Source organism: Nycticebus coucang, chromosome 2, assembly GCF_027406575.1.
Source record: "Nycticebus coucang isolate mNycCou1 chromosome 2, mNycCou1.pri, whole genome shotgun sequence".
NCBI classification, from domain to species: Eukaryota; Metazoa; Chordata; class Mammalia; order Primates; family Lorisidae; genus Nycticebus; species Nycticebus coucang.
This window is the reverse complement of record NC_069781.1, coordinates 17,379,571-17,397,823: the sequence shown is the minus strand read 5'-3', so window position 1 is coordinate 17,397,823 and position 18,253 is coordinate 17,379,571. Positions and strand designations below refer to the sequence as shown.

Below are 18,253 nucleotides of genomic sequence, written 5' to 3'. Positions count from 1 at the left end.
AAGCTGTGGAACCAACCTAACCGTCCAACAACAAGTGAATGGATAAAGCAAACATGATGTACACACACAAAGAACACCACCCAGCCGTGAGAATGCAATCCTGTCACTTGGCAACATGGATGGAAGGTCACTATGTTAACGAATAAGCCAGGCACGGGAAGACAAACAGCCTCTGTTCTCACTAGTAAGCAGGAGCTAAAAAAGTTGATCCCATGGAACTGGAGAGGAGAACACCAGATACCAGAGGCTGGGAAGGGTGTGTGGGGTGAAGACTGAAGAGAAGTGGGTGAAAAGGCACAAACAAACAGAAAGATAAAAGGACAGGTTCAGTGATAGTGCAGAGCAGGATGACTACACTTAAAAATGTATTGTACGTGGGTGAGGGACACCCTACCTGCCCTGACTTGGTCAGTACACATTACACACATGTAACAAAATTTCTCATCTACCCCATAAACATGCACAAATGAAAAAATGGGTAATTATTTCATTCTACCTTGAAAGAAACAAAAAGGATTCCAGTCAGCCACTACTTCCCAAATGTTCCATGACTAGCCCTTTCTATACGTAATTGTGTGTCATTTTCACAGACACCCTAAAAGGTAGATGTTGCCTTAATCCTTGGTTCCGAGATGTGAGGATGTGAAACGTGAAAAGGTTCCGTCTCTTATCCAGGGGTGCACAGTTCAGGAGATGAGTCTAGACTTAACCTAGGACTATCTGAAGGCAAAGACAATGAACTTGCTACATCACTCACCTGGGGTGACAAAGGTGATGACAGTAACTCTCAAAGAGCGGGGCAGTCACGAGTGCTGACAGGAACAACTGAAGTGTGGAACAAGACAGAGTCTAAGGGGGAAACTGCGAGAGTGCTCAGCATGGTCCCTGTGAAGTCTAAGGTGGGTTCATGTCACTACTCTGTTCAGTCTCCCAGAGGCTTCGTGCACCACTCGGAGCAAACACTGAAGTCCTTACCCTGGCTATGAGGCCCAACACTATTCAGCATCTGGCTAGATGGCCCTCTCCAGATGTGTTGGCCTCCCTGCTCTGCCAGCCACAGGCCAAGGCCGATGGGCCTCAGGGTCCGAGCCCCTTCAGCCACAAGGACAGCTGCAGTGCTCACCCCTTCACTGTGCTCAGCTCTCTGTTCAAAGATCATTTTTCAGAGAGGACTTCCCTGACCTGCCCTCTATAAAAAATAGCAGCCTGCTCCCTAAGTCCTCTATCTCTCATTTTCCTGGGTTTTTTTCTCCATGCATTTTATGTCCCCAGACATGAGATGTGTAGTGTTCACTTGTGTCCTCGCACACTAAGGCCCGGGCGAGTCGCGGCCACACCTGCTCAGCTCCTTGCGGGTGCTGCAGACCTCCGCGAGCAGCTGCCGGCTGTGTCTCTCCTTCCCACTGACTTCCCTCTGCAGCCTTTCGTTCTCCTCCTTCACACCGGCACATTCCCGCTGAAGATGCTCCAGCCTCGCAGTCTTCCTGGAGAGGGACTCCCGTAATTTTTCATTCTCTTTCTGTTTATCTGCAAACACAAAAAAAAGCGCCACTAAGAACTCAGGGACACCATTTATTTTTCCAACCTTATTGCGCAAATACAGCGCTTCAGCTCAAGCACTCCAAGAATAGAAAAAGAATGAGATTTAATTTAATCTTGGCATTAAATTATGATCTTGGCATTCTAATTATCTTATACATTTTGGGCAGATAAATCTGTCAACATCAGGGCTACAGATTAAACGTCACCAGGATAAAATGGGCCTGTTTAATTTTCTATTAAATAATGGGCCATGCAAGCCCAGTGACTTTGCCTTCACGGAGCAAACCGGTAGAAACTATAGACACAGGCAGGAGATAGGGTTCAAAACTCAGGCAGTATGTGCTGAGAAGTCCACAAGCCTTCCTCCTTCCTGGCACCTCCCAGCAGGAGGCCAGCAGGGCTGTGCAGATGGCACCTGGGGCTCATTCACTCCTCGAGCCAGGAGGACATCACCTCTCCTGAGGAACGAAACACACCCAGGCACAAGGAATAGCATGGTCGAGAGCAGGTGCTAGAGGCACATGGCTGTGTTTCAAGTGCAATTTTCTCAGTTTACTAACCTCCTAATCCTGAGTGTGGATCTTCACGGCTCTGTGCCTCAGTTTCCCCATGTGGCGCTGTGCAGACTGGGCTTCACGAGCACACTTGGGGCTGTGAGCACGCCATAAGGACAGGCTGCCAGCAGTGCTGGGTGGTTGAGAGCTACCGTGTACCAGCACCGACTGTGTAGGCTTTACCTTGATACCTTCCCATGTATCATCTCATCTAATCTTCAGAACAAACTTCCCAGGCAGGTTCTATTATTCTCACCATTTTCCACATGGGAAACTAAGGACTGATGAGGCTAAGATTTCCCAAAGGTCAGGCAGCCAATTAGTGGCAGAGCCAGGATGCAGACTCAGGTTTCCCGACTCCACTCTCAGCCATGACATGAGCATCCTAAGCAAGTGCTCATTTCCCCACTCAGACTCCAGACACACCAAGTTGCATATAATCCCTCCCCTCTCACCCCTAGGCCCTTGTCTGCCCTCCTCTGTTTAGAAGGCCCTGGCTCCTCTAAACCTTAGACACCTTGACTAATCCCTCCTTTTTCTTCAAGACTCAGCTCTTGAAGACTAGCTCTTCCCAGTCAGGATGCCTTTACTGTGGCTAACGCTCATGCCTGGCCAGCCATGGCGATCTGGCTGCCTCTCCCCTCAGACCATGAGCCCCCGAGGGAAAGGACCAGGCCTCACTCATTTCTGGATCAGAATCTCCACAGGCCCTGATGGGGAACAGGATACAGGAAGTGTTCGCTGAATGAATGAATGACCTACATTAGGCCCGATTTCATCTCTTAGGCTGAAATCAGCATCAATATTCTCTAGGAAATGTGGGATAAGCTGACCAAAGTTTCAGCTCCACACCTTCTAGTGCTGTGACCACAGTCAGGGCAATTCTCCAGACCTTGTTTTCTTATCTATAAAATATTTCTAATAATACCTCATTGCAGAATTGTTTTAAGTATTCAAAGATAATGTAAGTAAAAGCTCTTTGGGAATACTATAATTCCAAATATAAGGAATTAAGAGATGAGATCTTCATAAGAAATACTGGATAAACTTTGCTGAGAGCAGAAATCTCTGGCTGAGATTTGGGCAGTGATGTATTTATTTCCTTCACTCTTCCACCATATGAACTGGGATAAAAGAGAGGTGTCTATACAGGATAATGAGTGAAAAGTAAACAAAGTAACATCCACTGAGTGCCTATAAGAGACACTGTGCTGAGAGCTTTACCTGTTTAATTGTTGCAATAGCCCTAGAGGCTCCTTCACCTCTCTGGTTCCAGTTCTCTGAGCTGTACAGCAGGCACACCTCACAGGGTCTGCTGTGACAACTACACGGGGTAAAGCTGTCACAAAGCTGCAGGACGGAGACCTAGGCTGGTCAGACTCCAACACCTACATTCTTTCCATGGGGTTCTAGGTTGCAGTCACTCCTTTGATTCTTACCTCTGGATCCTTTAACGAGCATTGTATTCAGGGCCTGGTTTTGCTTTCTCAAGAAATGAATTTCTGATGTTAGAGAGTTATGCAGCTCTGAACCAGATGCACAAATGTTTGTAGGACCTATTAAAACACACATAAAGAGTGATTTATAAATAGTCTCCAGGGCAGCATGGTTGGAACTTTCCAGAAAACAATTTTAAACAATGAGTTAACACAACATGCAATGAAAATCACTCCTGTGAACTACATAAGATATAACCAGAGGCCAGAAGGAAATGAGAGTGAGCTTGAAAGAGGGGCAAGAGAGCCTCCCTCACTTCTTCCCTGTCCTAAGGGTGAGCAAAGCAGGGGCCCTGGACCAGGACCTTCACAGATATCCCTCCTGAGGTCAAACCTCACGTAGCTAGCCAGCTGCTGGCCCCACCATTGAGGCCGCTCAGTCCAAAGCTGAACTCACCCTTCTGCCCCCAGAAGAAGGCATCAGCACACCCCCTACCCCAAGCTGAAAACCTGGGCTCTATCCTACACCCCTCTCCTTCCACTGCCCAATCGAGCAATCACAAGCGCTGACTCCTTCTCCAAAACACCTCAGACACTAGTCCACTCTTTTCTGTCCCTACAGTTCAGGCCTCATCACCATGCTCTAAGCTTGCCTCCCTCCCCTTCTGTGAATAGGGTTATTATCTTACATATAGTCCATTAATGTTATTTTCTGCTCAAGTAACATCTGGTGCACACCCCCCCCCCCCACCATGGTGAAAGACAAACAAAACAGAGTCCAACTGCTCAGGCCAGAGCACATGGGTCTCCCTTGTCTGCTCCAATCTCAAGGTAAGCCCTATACTACCTTTCCCCTCTAGGCCACTAAGCCCTTAAGGCAGTCAAAATGGATCACACCTGTGTCCCCAAACACCTCCCCGATGTTACAGAAGGAGGTATCCCCTTTGCCTAGAATGCCTACCACTCTTTTTACCAGTCAAATCACACTTTCGACTCTAGGTCAAATTCACTGCCTTTAAGTGCATACCTGAAAGATCAGGGTCTAGAGCTCCAGACTGGCTAGCAGTTATGTCCTCAACTACAAATACTTCACCATGCTCTTGTCTGTGCCCTGAAATCCTGTCCCTTCCTTTAAACCCAGCTCAGATGACACTTCTTTTGCCGGATACCTCCCTTGATACTCCCCTTCAACATTCCTCACCCTCTGACATCTGTACCATAGACAATTACCCTCAGGACAGTGTCCACTGTGTGCAAGCTGCCCTGTGCACTAGCAGGCACGTTCTTCCCCTTTTCTTCCTTCACACTCACTGAGTCCACTTACTATAGCACAGAGGCAAATTCCTTGCTTTCCCCAGCAGCCTTCCCCAAGGACATAGGCAACATGCCATTTCTGGCCAATGGGACCTGAAGGGAAGTCTGCTTGGGGCTGCTGGGAAAGATTTTCTCTGGATAAAAAGAGAAGGACAGAGAGAAGCCTCCCCCACTCCTTTCTCATGCTCTGGACACTGTCCTGAGAGGATGGCATGCTCGCAATGACTGCAGCCATCCCAGACGCTAACTCCAAACTCTGCAATCAGTGAGCCTTAAAACATGCCATGCAACTACCTGCCTCTGGATTTCTTGTAAGAAAACATAAACCCCTCTTGTTAACATCAATTTTTACTCATATTCTGTTATCTGCAGCTGAAAGCATCCTGGTACAGACTCTGATTTGAATGTTACAAGGGAGGTAGAACATTAGTTCTCCAGATGTTTCCACTGGGCACCACCTCGTCCTCACGTTTGTGATTCACTTATCACAGTGTTCACGTAATTGTTTTCACTCACATGTCTCTCCCCTAAGAACTCTGGCATCTTCTCAGAGACACCTGGGTTTGAACCATGACTCTGGCTTCTTTTTTAGAGACAGAGTCTCACTTTATCGCCCTTGGTAGAGTGCCATGACGTCACAACTCACAGCAACCTCCAACTCCCAGGCTTAGGCGATTCTCTTGCCTCAGCCTCCCAAGTAGCTGGGACTACAGGCACCTGTCACAAGGCCCAGCTATTTTTTTGTTGCAGTTTGGCTGGGGCCAGGTTTGAACCCACCACCCTCAGTATATGGGGCCAGCACCCTACCCACTGAGCCACAGGCACCACCTATGACTCTGGCTTCTTGAGAGCTGCATGACCTCTGGTGAGTCATATATTCCCTAAGTCTCTAGTAGCTCAACAAAAATCACTAATGTTGTAGCTGTTATCACCATCCATATTAACATCACTACTGACAATAGGCTGGAGTCAAACTAGTACTGAGTAGTAATCTGAATGAGCAGGAACAATTCTACAGCAGGGTCTACAATGACCAAAGGGAAGGTTACAGCTTTGAAGGTAGGATTTCAAAGAAATAATGAGGCTGCAGAACAGTTCCTAACACAGCCTAAACCTAACCTGAGTAGTGAGGTCCACCCCTGAGGCTCCCTCCAAATGTTGTCATCACAAGCTCATACTCTTGGGGGCAGGCAAGAAGCTCTAACACACGAGATGATGGTTTTAAACAATATTCCGCCTGGATATTATGAGGAGCCATGTCTTTTTCAAGCCTGCTCCCAAGGTGAACATTTCACAGCAGGAGAAGGTGGGGCCACTTTTATATCTTTGTCTTTTCAGACACTGCAACAACATGGTGAGAACAGCATGTCTTTCTACCAGTGTAAATACTTTATGAATGCCTTTTTGTAAACCTCCCCATCAGAGTGAATTACTCTCCAGAGCAACTGCCTGCTCCATTGTAGCTGGTGGCCATGTGAGCCCCCAAATAATTCTATAATTGGATTTGCCAGGGAAAATGTAAAACAGAATGAATCTAATTCAGGCATCACCAAGAGAGAATGTGAAGGGCCCAGGCGTGTATTTCTTTTCCTGTGTTTGATAAGACTAATAACTCAGATTAATCAATTTCTCTTAGGGTGAGAGGGGGAGGACGCGGGATGAGGTTGGAGTGAGTGAGAGGGAGGAGGAGAGGGGGAGAGCCTGTAAAGGAACCATTCTGTTTACCTTGCAAACTGCAGCACATACATGTGTCCTAGAAAAGATGTCCTTCTAGGCTGGTGGCTATGACAGGTTAGAACGGAATGAAGACAGAACAAGGGTCCAAAGACTCATCTAGTACTATCTTTCTAGAACTTAGTTCTCTCATCTCTAAAGATGAGAATGAAATTAGGGTCTCTGCCCATTACAAAGCTTTGAGAAGTTAAACGAATAATGTTACATGAAATTAAATAGTAAAATAAAACTGATGACGATGTTGAAAGCAATCATCTGCACTGAGACACTGAGGAAGGCCCTATTCATAACACTGCCTCATTTAATATCACAAAGACATTGTTTTATGAAATAAGCCTGGCAGGGCCAGGCACGGTGGCTCACGCCTATAATCCCAGCACTCGGGGAGGCTGAGGCAGGTGGATTGCCTGAGCTCGTAAGTTCAAAAACAGCCTGAGCAAGAGCGAGATCCTATCTCTAAAAATGAGGCAAGCATTGTGGCAGGCGCCTGTGGTCCCAGCTACTCGGAGGCTGGGGCAAGTGAATCACTTGAGCCCAGGAGTTTGAGGTTGCTGTGAGCTATGACACCACAGCACTCTAACAAGGGTGACAAGTGGGACTCTGTCTCAAAAAAAAAAAGGAAGAAAGAAAAAGAAAAAGACTGGCAGAGATGGGGTGAAGTGCAGGGATCCACACCCAGGTCAGTCTAACTCCCAAATTCAGCCTTTCCAAGTGCACAAAGATGCTCTCAGGATACATTCCTCATGGAATGAGGATACCATCTCTGGCGCAATAAGGAAAGATGTCCAAGAGACACTGAGCAATGAAAAATGGGGCAGAATAGTGGACACACAGCGTGCTACCTTTTGGGTGAGGGGGAGAATGAGAATATATACTTGTACTTGCATTAAAAAAAAAAAGCACTGAAAGGATGCAAATGAAAACCAATAAATGTAAGAGGGACAGGAGCACAGGTTAATGGGTAAAGAATGAAGGTTTTAATTTTTGAAGCATTTAAATATCTTACCTATAGGGGAAAAGATAATTTAAAGTGCTTCATGGAAGATCATTCTATTCAGAAGAGCTAATTGTAGTTATGCAGAAATATTGGTAACCTTTTCACTGGCATGTGATCTTTACTAGAATGCTAAAATGCTGGTATTTTTATAATCCATTATTGATGAAAAGACAAAATACTGCTTTGTTTTATTTTAAAGTATCCATTTTTGCGAGAGCTTCCAAAGTCAAATGAGGTACCAACCACAATTCAGGAAGCCAGAGGCTGGCAGGCTTCTCTGATGACAGAGAAATTAACATATATCAAGCACCTGCTTTGTACACAGACTGTTTATTCAGGCAAAGGCATCACAAGAAAGCACTTCCAGGCTCACACCACCCTGCGGGCAGGTTCTTCCTTACCTTGATCAGCCTCAGCTCCTTGCTGTTCCAGCTGTTTCCGGAGCTTCTCATTTGTTTTAATAGATTCTTCTAAACGTTTTCTCAAAGTTCGAATTTCCTGTATGTGTTCCATTAGTAAGTCTACAAGAGGGAAAGGCATTTTTAAGTCAAAGTCTGAAGCCCCCAACAAACTGAATAATTTATAAATTATGTAGAGATCTTGAAATTCTAAAAAGTATTGGATGTATTTAACAGTACTGGATGTATTAAATAGTATTGGATGTATTAGGAATGGGGAGCTCTTTCCTTGGCATGGGGAGGTTGAGTTTCTGAAGAACACAGACACACTTCTGTAACAATTTTCTGCAGTTCTCCATGCCTCCATGGAAATATTATATTCTATACAATTTTATATCACGTGGAAAAATTATATTCCATACAATTTTAATGCTAACGCTAATGTAGCCCTTTATTCTTCTAAATATAACATATTAATTTAAAATCTTCCTTATGGTGAAACAGATCACTTTCAAGTCTGCTTGATTTGCCTGAGAGTTGATTAAACTTCCTTCATTATGAATCCAGTTATTTTCACCTTTTTTTTGAGACAGAGCCTCAAGCTGTTGCCCTGGGTAGAGTGCTGTGACATCACAGCTCACAGCAACCTCCAACTCCTGGGCTCAAGCAATTCTCCTGCCTCTACCTCCCAAGTAGCTGGGACTACAGGAGCCTGCCACAACACCCAGCTATTTTTTGGTTGCAGCCGTCATTGTTGTTTGGTGGGCCCGGGCTGGATTGGAACCCGCCAGCTCAGCTGTAAGTGGCTGGTGCCTTAGCCGCTTGAGCCACAGGCACCGAGCCATTTTCACCTTTTTTTTATTGTTGGGGATTCATTGAGGGTACAATAAGCCAGGTTACACTGATTGCATTTGTTAGATAAAGTACCTCTTGCAATCATGTCTTGCCCCCAGAAGGTGTGGCACACACCAAGGCCCCACCCACCTCCCTCCTTCCCTCTCTCTGCTTTTTCTCCCCCCCCCACAATGACCTTAATTGTCATTAATTGTCCTCATATCAAAATTGAGTTCATAGGATTCGTGCTTCTCAATTCTTGCATTTTCACCTTTTTTTGAAAAAAAAAAAAAGTTATCTATTTATTTCTTAGTAATTTAAGAATCCAAAAATAAAGTAAAACAATGCTGTTGAAAATGGTAATAAGAAGGATCATCTCAAGATACATCCTATTAGTGTGAGTATAAATGCAAATGACGTTTGAAGGATACCTTTAACATTAGACTTAGGAAAGTTCTTTTCCAATGTCTTTTACCAAATAATTCTACTTCTAGGACTGTATTTAAAGAGATCACCAGAGATACAGACAAGCATTTGCCAGAATACAGGAAAACATTCATCTTACTATTGTATAAAAGGGCAAAAACTGAAGTCATTCAAATTATTAAATATATTGCAGTACAACCATTATAATGCAGTATTATATAGCTGTTAAAAATGTTATGAGGACTATATAATATCATGGAAAGATTATCATGTTATTATGTTAAGTTTTAAAATAGACACAAAATTAAATATTCAACTAATCCCAATGTGTAGGAAAAAAACTCAGATTTTCCTTCATTCTCACTGAACAATTAGCACGGGGGTGGGGGGCTCTGTTCTCCCTACACCCAGCAAGCACCCCACCTGCAGTGGGTACCTCAAGTCATCCTCTACTGCAGTTCAGTTCTGCACCACCAACCTGGAGAGAGCGTCCGATCCACACAGAGGTCTCAACCCCAATTTCAGATGCCAGTGGAAGCCCCAGGTTTTTTTATCTGTGCTCTGACTATAAGTTGGGGTTCCCAGGACACTCTCCTTGGGTTCAACTAATGTGCTAGAGTGGCTCACAGAACTCAAGAAAACACTTGCTTATGTTTGCTAGTTTATTTTAATGGATATTATGCAGGTCAATGATGAACACCAGATGAAGAGATGGATAGAGCAAGGTATACAGGAAGGGATGTGGAGCTTTAGTGCCCTCTCTAGGGCTGCCACCCTTCAGGGATCTCCCAGCGTTAAGCTATCCAGAAACTCCCTGAACCTAGTCCTTTTAATATTCTATGGAAGCTTCACTATGCAGGCATGATTGATTACATCATTGGCCACTGGCGATCAACTTAATCTTCAACCACTATCCTCTCCCCAGAGGGAGAGGTGTGTGTATGTGTGTTGGAGGGGAACCGGAAAATTCCAAACCTACAATCACACGGTTGGCTCCCTTGGTAACCAACTCACACCCAGAGACACCCAGGAGCCCCCAGCCATTAGTCAACTCAACAGCATACAAAAGACGCCTGTCGCTTCAGAGATTGAGAGGATTTTAGGAATTGTATGCCAAGAAGACCAAATATGTATTTCACTCTATCCAGTAACTCTATTTAAAAATGTGTACAGGAGGTGGAGCAAGATGGCGGCCGAGTAACAGCTTCCCTGCAACTGGGCACAGTGAGTCTGGGTAGATAAGACTCCAGGCATCAATGGCTGGTGGGATCTGCCTACAATCATCCCTTTGAGGATACAGAGAGTCAACAACGGACTTCTGGACCCCAAGAGGAGGACAAAAACAGTGGAAACCTGGCAAGTGGTGGCGTGTATTCCATCGGCCTAATCATGCCGGCAACCATAAGTATAAGCAGCGGTGAGACTGAAAACTGGAAAGGCCTTACCTGTGAACTGTTTCAGTGTTTTTGGACTTGGCACTCAGTTGAACTGCCTTGGGGAGAGCTTGAGGAGGAGTGCAGAGAACTTTGGGCATTGTCTAGGACCCCAGACTGAGCCACTGAGTCGGATGGAGCTAATAGTGTTCCTCTGTGGGCTGCAGGGAGCCATTGTGAGAGAACTGCCCCAGCAAGCTCCACCCTCAGGATTGCAGAGCAAAGATAGGGCAGGAGCTAATAACCTAGTGACCAAGCAGCCTAAAGACGGGACTGAGCTGCCTTACAGCCTTAACCATCAGGGGCAGAGTGACACTGGTTTTGGCACACTGGAGACTCGGGTTGTTGCCCTGGGTAGAGTGCCATGGTGTCACAGCTCATACCAATCTCAAACTCCTAGGCTTGGCACTGCCTGGACCTGAATAGAGCTGTGCTGCAACCCCCGACCAGTGACCCACACCCGCCAGGCCTCTGCATGCCCTGACCAGGAACTACGGGAGCCGTGCAACCCTCATCCTCCCTCCTGTACCCTCCCTGCATCCATACCAGCCTGCTCGCCTGGCCAGGGACTCTGGTAGCCATGTGCCCTCTGGAGCCCTCCCTGCCTCTGCGCAGAGCCCTTCTCCTAGCCAGAGACTGCTGGAGCCTTGGGCCCTCTGTGCCAAAGTCACTGGGTGCCAGGCACTCCCAGAAACGTGCGCGCCACCTCCGGCCCTGTTCCTGGATCCGGGTGTGTCACACTCCGGAGCTGCTTCCACAACCAGAACTCCCTGGCTGGGGCAGCCCCAGAGGAACTACACAGGGTCACTCCCTACAAAGATCCAGCAACAACAGAGTGATCCCGCAGGGGTCTAATCATGGAGAGATACATCCTCAACTCTGAGGACGGCCAGAGGCAACGGAGAAAAACAATCATGAGGCGAAATCAACGAAAAAACTCTGGCAATATGAATAATCAGAGTAGATCAATTCCCAGAAGGATCAATGAGGCAGACACAGCACAAGATCCCATACACAAACAAATAGCTGAGATGTCAGAAATCGAATTCAGAATCTGGATAGCAAATAAGATCGAATAAGATTCCAAGCAATAACCCAAAAGATATCTCAAGAATTCAACAAATTCAAAGACCAAATGACCAAAGATTTTGACACATTGAGACAAGAAGTTGCAGCCCTCAAAGATCTGAGAAACACAGTAGAATCCCTCAGTAACAGAATGGAGCAAGCAGAAGAAAGGATTTCTGACATTGAAGACAAAGCTTTTGAACGCTCCCAAACTCTCAACGAGGACGAGAAATGGAGGACAAAAACAAATCACTCTCTGAGAGAGCTCTGGGATAATTCAAAGAAAACCAATATTCGTCTTATAGGGATTCCCTGAAAGCGATGAAGTGGCTTCACAAAGCACAGAGTCTCTTCTCCATGAGATTACGAAGGAGAACTTTCCAGACATGCCAAGAGATTCTGAAATTCAAACAGCAGACAGTTTCAGAACTCCAGCAAGACTCAACCCAAGTAAGACATCCCCCCAGACACATCATAATCAATTTCACTAAAGTTAATACGAAGGAGAAAATTCTGAAAGCAGCCAAATGAAAGAAAACCATCACCTACAAGGGCAAGGATATTAGAATAACTGCAGATCTCTCTGCTGAAAACTTTTAAGCTAGAAGAGGATGGTCATCAACTTTTAATCTCCTAAAACAAAATAACTTTCAACCCAGGATCCTGTACCCAGATAAACTGAGTCTCATTTGTGACGGAGAAATTAAATACTTCAATGACATTCACATGTTGAAGAAATTTGCCATAACTAAACCAGCTCTCCAGGATACTCTCAGACCTATCCTCCATAGAGACAAGCGTAATCCTCCACCATAAAAGTAAACCCACCGAGAAAATTTTGATCAAATTCCAACTTCCACAGTCACAAAAGGATTAAAAATGTCCACCGGACTCTCGAAAGGCTTATCAATATTCTCAATTAATGTGAATGGTTTAAATTGTCCTCTAAAGAGGCACAGGTTGCCTGACTAGATATAAAAACTCAAGGCCGATATCTACTGCATACAAGAATCACATCTTACATTAAAAGACAAATATAGACTCAAGGTGAAGGGATAGTTATCTATACTCCAGGCAAATAGAAAGCAGAAAAAAGCAGGCATTGCAATCCTATTCACAGACGCAGTAGGCTTTAAACCAACCAACCTAAACCAAGGAAGGATAAGGATGGACACTTCATATTTGTTAAGGGTAGTACTCAATATGATGAGATTTCAATTATTAATATTTATGCACCCAACCAGAACGCACCTCAATTTATAAGAGAAACTCTAACAGACATGAACAACTTGATTTCTTCCAGTTCCATAGTAGTTGGAGATTTTAACACCCCTTTAGCAGTGCTGGACAGATCCTCCAAAAAGAAGCTAGACAAAGCAATTTTAGATTTAAACTTAACCATTCAACACCTGGACTTAACAGACATCTACAGAACATTTTATCCCAAAAAAACTGAATACACATTCTTCTCATCAGCCCACGGAACATACTCCACAATCAACCACATCCTAGGCCACAAATCTAACCTCAGCAAATTTAAAAAAATAGAAATTATTCCTTGCATCTTCTCAGACCATGATGGAATAAAAGTTGAACTCAATAACAACAGGAACCTGCATACCCATACAAAAACATGGAAGCTAAACAACCTTATGCTGAAGGGATGGGTTATAGATGAGATTAAGAAGGAAATCACCAAGTTTTTGAAAAGACACGAATTACCAGAACCTCTGGGATACTGCAAAGGCAGTCCTATGAGGGAAATTTATAGCACTGCAAGCCTTACTCAAGAAAACAGAAAGAGAGGAAGTTAATAACTTAATGGGATATCTCAAGCAACTGGACAAGGAAGAACACTCCAACCCTAAACCCAGCAGAAGAAAAGAAATAACCAAAATCAGAGCAGAATTAAATGAAATTGAAAACAAAAGAATTATATAACAGATCAATAAATCCAAAAGTTGGTTTTTTGAAAAGATAAATAAAATAGATAAACCTTTGGCCAACCTAACCAGGAAAAAAACGTGTAAAATCTCTAATTTCATCAATCAGAAATGGTAACAGGGAAATAACAACAGACCCCTCAGAAATTCAAAAAATCCTTAACGAATACTACAAGAAACTCTACTCTCAGAAATATGAAAATCTGAAAGAAATCGACCAATAACTGGAAGTACGCCACCTACCAAGACTTAGCCAGAATGAACTGGAAATGTTGAACAGGCCTATATCAAGTTCTGAAATAGCATCAACTATACAAAATCTCCCTAAAAAGAAAAGCCCAGGACCAGATGGCTTTACGTCAGAATTCTACCAAACCCTTAAAGAAGAACTAGTACCTATAGTACTAAACCTCTTCCAAAATATAGAAAAAGAAGAAATATTACCCAACACATTCTACGAAGCAAACATCACCTTGATCCCCAAACCAGGGAAAGACCCAACAAGAAAAGAAAATTATAGACCAATATCATTAATGAACATTGATGCTAAAATACTCAGTAAGATCCTAAGAAACAGAATCCAACAACACATCAAAAAAATTATACACCACGACCAAGTCAGATTTATCCCAGGGTCTCAAGGCTGGTTCAATACACATAAACTATAAATGTAATTCAGCACATAAACAAACTAAAAAATAAGGACCATATGATTCTTTCAATTAATGCAGAAAAAGCTTTTGATAATATCCAGCATCCCTTCATGATCAGAACACTTAAGAAAATTGGTATAGAAGGGACATTTCTTAAACTAATAGAGGCCATCTACAGCAAACCCACAGCTAATATCGTACTGAATGGAGTTAAATTGAAACCATTTCCACTTAGATAAGGAACCAGGCAAGGTTGCCCATTGTCTCCATTGCTCTTTAACATTGTAATGGAAGTTTTAGCCATTGCAATTAGGGAAGAAAAGGCGATCAAGGATATCCACATAGGGTCAGAAGAGATCAAACCTTCACTCTTCGCAGATGATATGATCGTATATCTGGAAAACACTAGGGATTCTACTACAAAACTTTTAGAAGTGATCAAGGAATACAGCAATGTCTCAGGCTACAAAATCAACACCCATAAATCTACAGCCTTTATATATACCAACAATAACCAAGCCGAAAAAACAGTCAAGGATTCTATTCCTTTCACAATAGTGCCAAAGAAGATGAAATATTTGGGAGTATACCTAACAAAGGACGTGAAAGATCTCTACAAAGAGAACTATGAAACTTGAAGAAAAGAAATAGCTGAAGATGTTAACAAATGGAAAAACATACCATGCTCATGGCTGGGAAGAATCAACATCGTTAAAATCTCTATACTACTCAAAGCAATATATAATTTTAATGCAATTCCTATTAAAGCTCCATTGTCATATTTTAAAGATCTTGAAAATATAATACTTCGTTTTATATGGAATCAGAAAAAACCTCGAATAGCCAAAACATTACTCAGCAATAAAAACACAGCAGGAGGAATCACACTACCAGACCTGAGACTGTACTATAAATCCATAGTCATCAAAACAGCATGGTACTGGCACAAAAACAGAGAAGTAGATGTCTGGAACAGAATAGAGAACCAAGAGATGAATCCAGCTACTTACCGTTATTTGATCTTTGACAAGCCAATTAAAAACATTCAGTGGGGAAAAGATTCCCTATTTAACAAATGGTGCTGGGTGAATTGGCTGGCAACCTGTGGAAGACTGAAACTGGACCTCCACCTTTCACCATTAACTAAGATAGACTCTCACTGGATTAAAGATTTAAAACTAAGACATGAAACTATAAAAAATACTTGAAGAAAGTGCAGGGAAAACTCTCGAAGGAATCGGCCTGGGTGAATATTTTATGAGGAGGACTCCCCAGGCGATTGAAGCAGTCTCAAAAATACACTACTGGGACCTGACCTAACTAAAAAGCTTCTGCACAGCCAACAACATAGTAAGTAAAGCAAGCAGATAGCCCTCAGAATGGGAGAAAATATTTGCAGATTATACCTCCGATAAAGGTCTAATAACCAGAATCCACAGAGAACTCAAACATATTAGCAAGAAAAGAACACGTGATCCCATCTCAGGGTCGGCAAGGGACTTGAAGAGAAACTTCTCTGAAGAAGACAGACGCACGATCTACAAACACATGATAAAAAGCTCATCATCCTTAATCATCAGAAAAATGCAAATCAAAACTACTTTGAGATATCACCTAACCCCAGTAAGAGTAGCCCACATAACAAAATCCCTAATCCAGAGATGTTGGCGTGGATGTGGAGAAAACGGCACACTTCAACACTGCTGGTGGGAATGCACACTAATGCGTTCCTTCTGGAAGGATGTTTGGAGAATACTTAGAGACCTAAAAATAGAACTGCCATTCAATCCTATAATTCCTTTACTAGGTTTATACCCAGAAGACCAAGAATCACAATATAACAAAGACATCTGTACCAGAATGTTTATTGCCACTCAATTCATAATTGCTAAGTCATGGAAGAAGCCCAAGTGCCCATCGACCCACGAATGGACTAGCAAATTGTGGTACATGTATACCATGGAATATTATGCAGCCTTAAAGAAAGATGGAGACTTTACCTCTTTCATGTTTACATGGATGGAGCTGGAACATACTCTTCTTAGCAAAGTATCTCAGGAATGGAAGAAAAATTATCCAATGTACTCAGCCCTACTACAAAGCTAAATTATAGCTTTCACATGAAGGCTATAACCCAACTATAGCACAAGACTATGAGGAAAGGGCCAAGGAAGAGGAAGGGAGGGGGGAGGTTAGGGTGGAGGGAGGGTAATGGATGGGACCACACCTACGATGCATCTTAGAATGGGTACAGGCAAAACTTACTAAAGGCAGAATACAAATGTCTACATACAATAACTAAGAAAATGCCACGAAGGCTATGTTGAATAGTTTGATGAGAATACTTCAGATTGTATATGAAACCAGTACATTGTACCTCTTGATTGCACTAAGGTACACAGCTATGATTTAACAATAAAAAAAAAGAAAAGGGAAAAAAATAAAATAAAAATGTAGATAGAACTCAAAATAAAAAATGTGCACAGATAAGAAAGACATAAATATACAAAAGAAGGAAATACACTGAAATATTAATGGCAGCCGCCTTTGGGTGGCAGATGAAATATGAAATTTTAAATTTCCCCAATTTTCTAAAATGAACATACATTTTTTTCAGCCTTTGCCACATTTCACTTTAACAAAGAAAGAAGGAAGCACAATTCCAAACTAGAGTCAGTGTTTAAAGTATAATCATATTAAGTATCCAAAAGCAAAACTTATGTCTTTAATTCATCAATTAGGGTATACTCAGTATGTCTTAGTAACGTTTGTCTTAAAACATTATACTAATGTTATGACCCAGTTTTAATTCCTCCAAGATTAGTTTCATTTAAAAGTAGCACAATGTTACAGATCTTTTCCTAATTAAATAGTAATTTTGCCATGAATTTGAATGTTTATGAGGTAACTTAATTCTCAGACCTTCAGCTCTCTCCTATTAAGGCCAGAAGTGTGGCAAGTAATTTGGTGGAACGTCTGCGGCTTCCGCTGAGCGCAGCACTGAAGGACCCTGCCTGCAATAAACTCCCGGCACCGCTCAGCACTGTACCTCCCTGTTCCTGTCTGCAGCCCTGCAAATCCTCTTCCAGCAGCTAGTGGGTCAGGGTCAGTCAGGAACTTATCTGTTGTGACTACAGCCTCCCTCAACGGCCTTCTAAGCCACACACTGCAGGTCTAAGGAACGAAATGCTCTGTAGCCACCAATACGACCAGTTTCCACTGGATCTTTGGCCAGGAGCTAGAATCATCACTTGGGTGTAAGGAAACATTCCCAGTTGAATTGGACACCACTTATTAATTATGCAGTCATGCCGAGGAGAAGGAAATACTATAGTAGCCTTTACAAATTGGAGGAAAAATATCTCTTTTACCATAATATCCTCCTGACAAATCTTAACTCTTTTAAACCATAAATCCTATAAGAAGCAACCACCCCCAAAAAATGTGTTATTTTTTTTTCCCCTAGTCGTTCCAATTTATAGAATCTACACAGAGAAAATGCCCCCAGATAAGAAAAAGGCTTCATGTTCAAAGATACTCCCTGCAGCATTGTGTACAATTGCGAGATCTGGAAATGACTCGAATGTTCTGCAACAGGGGAACGTAAGGAAAATGGCAGTTCAGTCATTCAATGGACTTTCTAAAGTCACTAAAAATGATGTTATATAACATGTCAGAAAGCTCATCATACAATGTTAAATGAGAAAAGGAAAAATACTAAGTTATCTCTCTACACAGATTATAAATAAAATAAAAGAAAAAGAAAAACCAGATACAGAGAACAAAAGACTGACGAGAAACAAAACAAGGAAGATGACAGTGGGGGTATCAGGGTGGCTCCAGAGAGCAATGTCCTCGTTCAGACGATCCACTCAGAGGACATAACAAGCCCAAGGTCATGGGTCCCCAAAGGAATATGCA

General features: G+C 43.0%; 1 protein-coding gene across 7 annotated transcripts in view; it reads right to left on the bottom strand.

Moving 5' to 3' along the window:
* CDK5RAP2 (CDK5 regulatory subunit associated protein 2) overlaps positions 1–18,253 on the bottom strand; it is a 209,783-nt gene that overhangs the window by 22,556 nt on the left and 168,974 nt on the right. For all 7 annotated transcript variants that reach the window (XR_008374822.1, XM_053564215.1, XM_053564233.1 and 4 more), the window contains 3 exons: positions 7,979–8,098; positions 3,536–3,652; positions 1,338–1,527 (listed from right to left, as the gene is read on the bottom strand). Coding sequence is in view for 6 of the 7 variants with exons in the window: in XM_053564215.1 (XP_053420190.1) it covers positions 1,338–1,527; positions 3,536–3,652; positions 7,979–8,098 (427 nt within the window). In the remaining variant the exon portion in view is untranslated. The remainder of the gene's footprint in view (positions 1–1,337; positions 1,528–3,535; positions 3,653–7,978; positions 8,099–18,253) is intronic.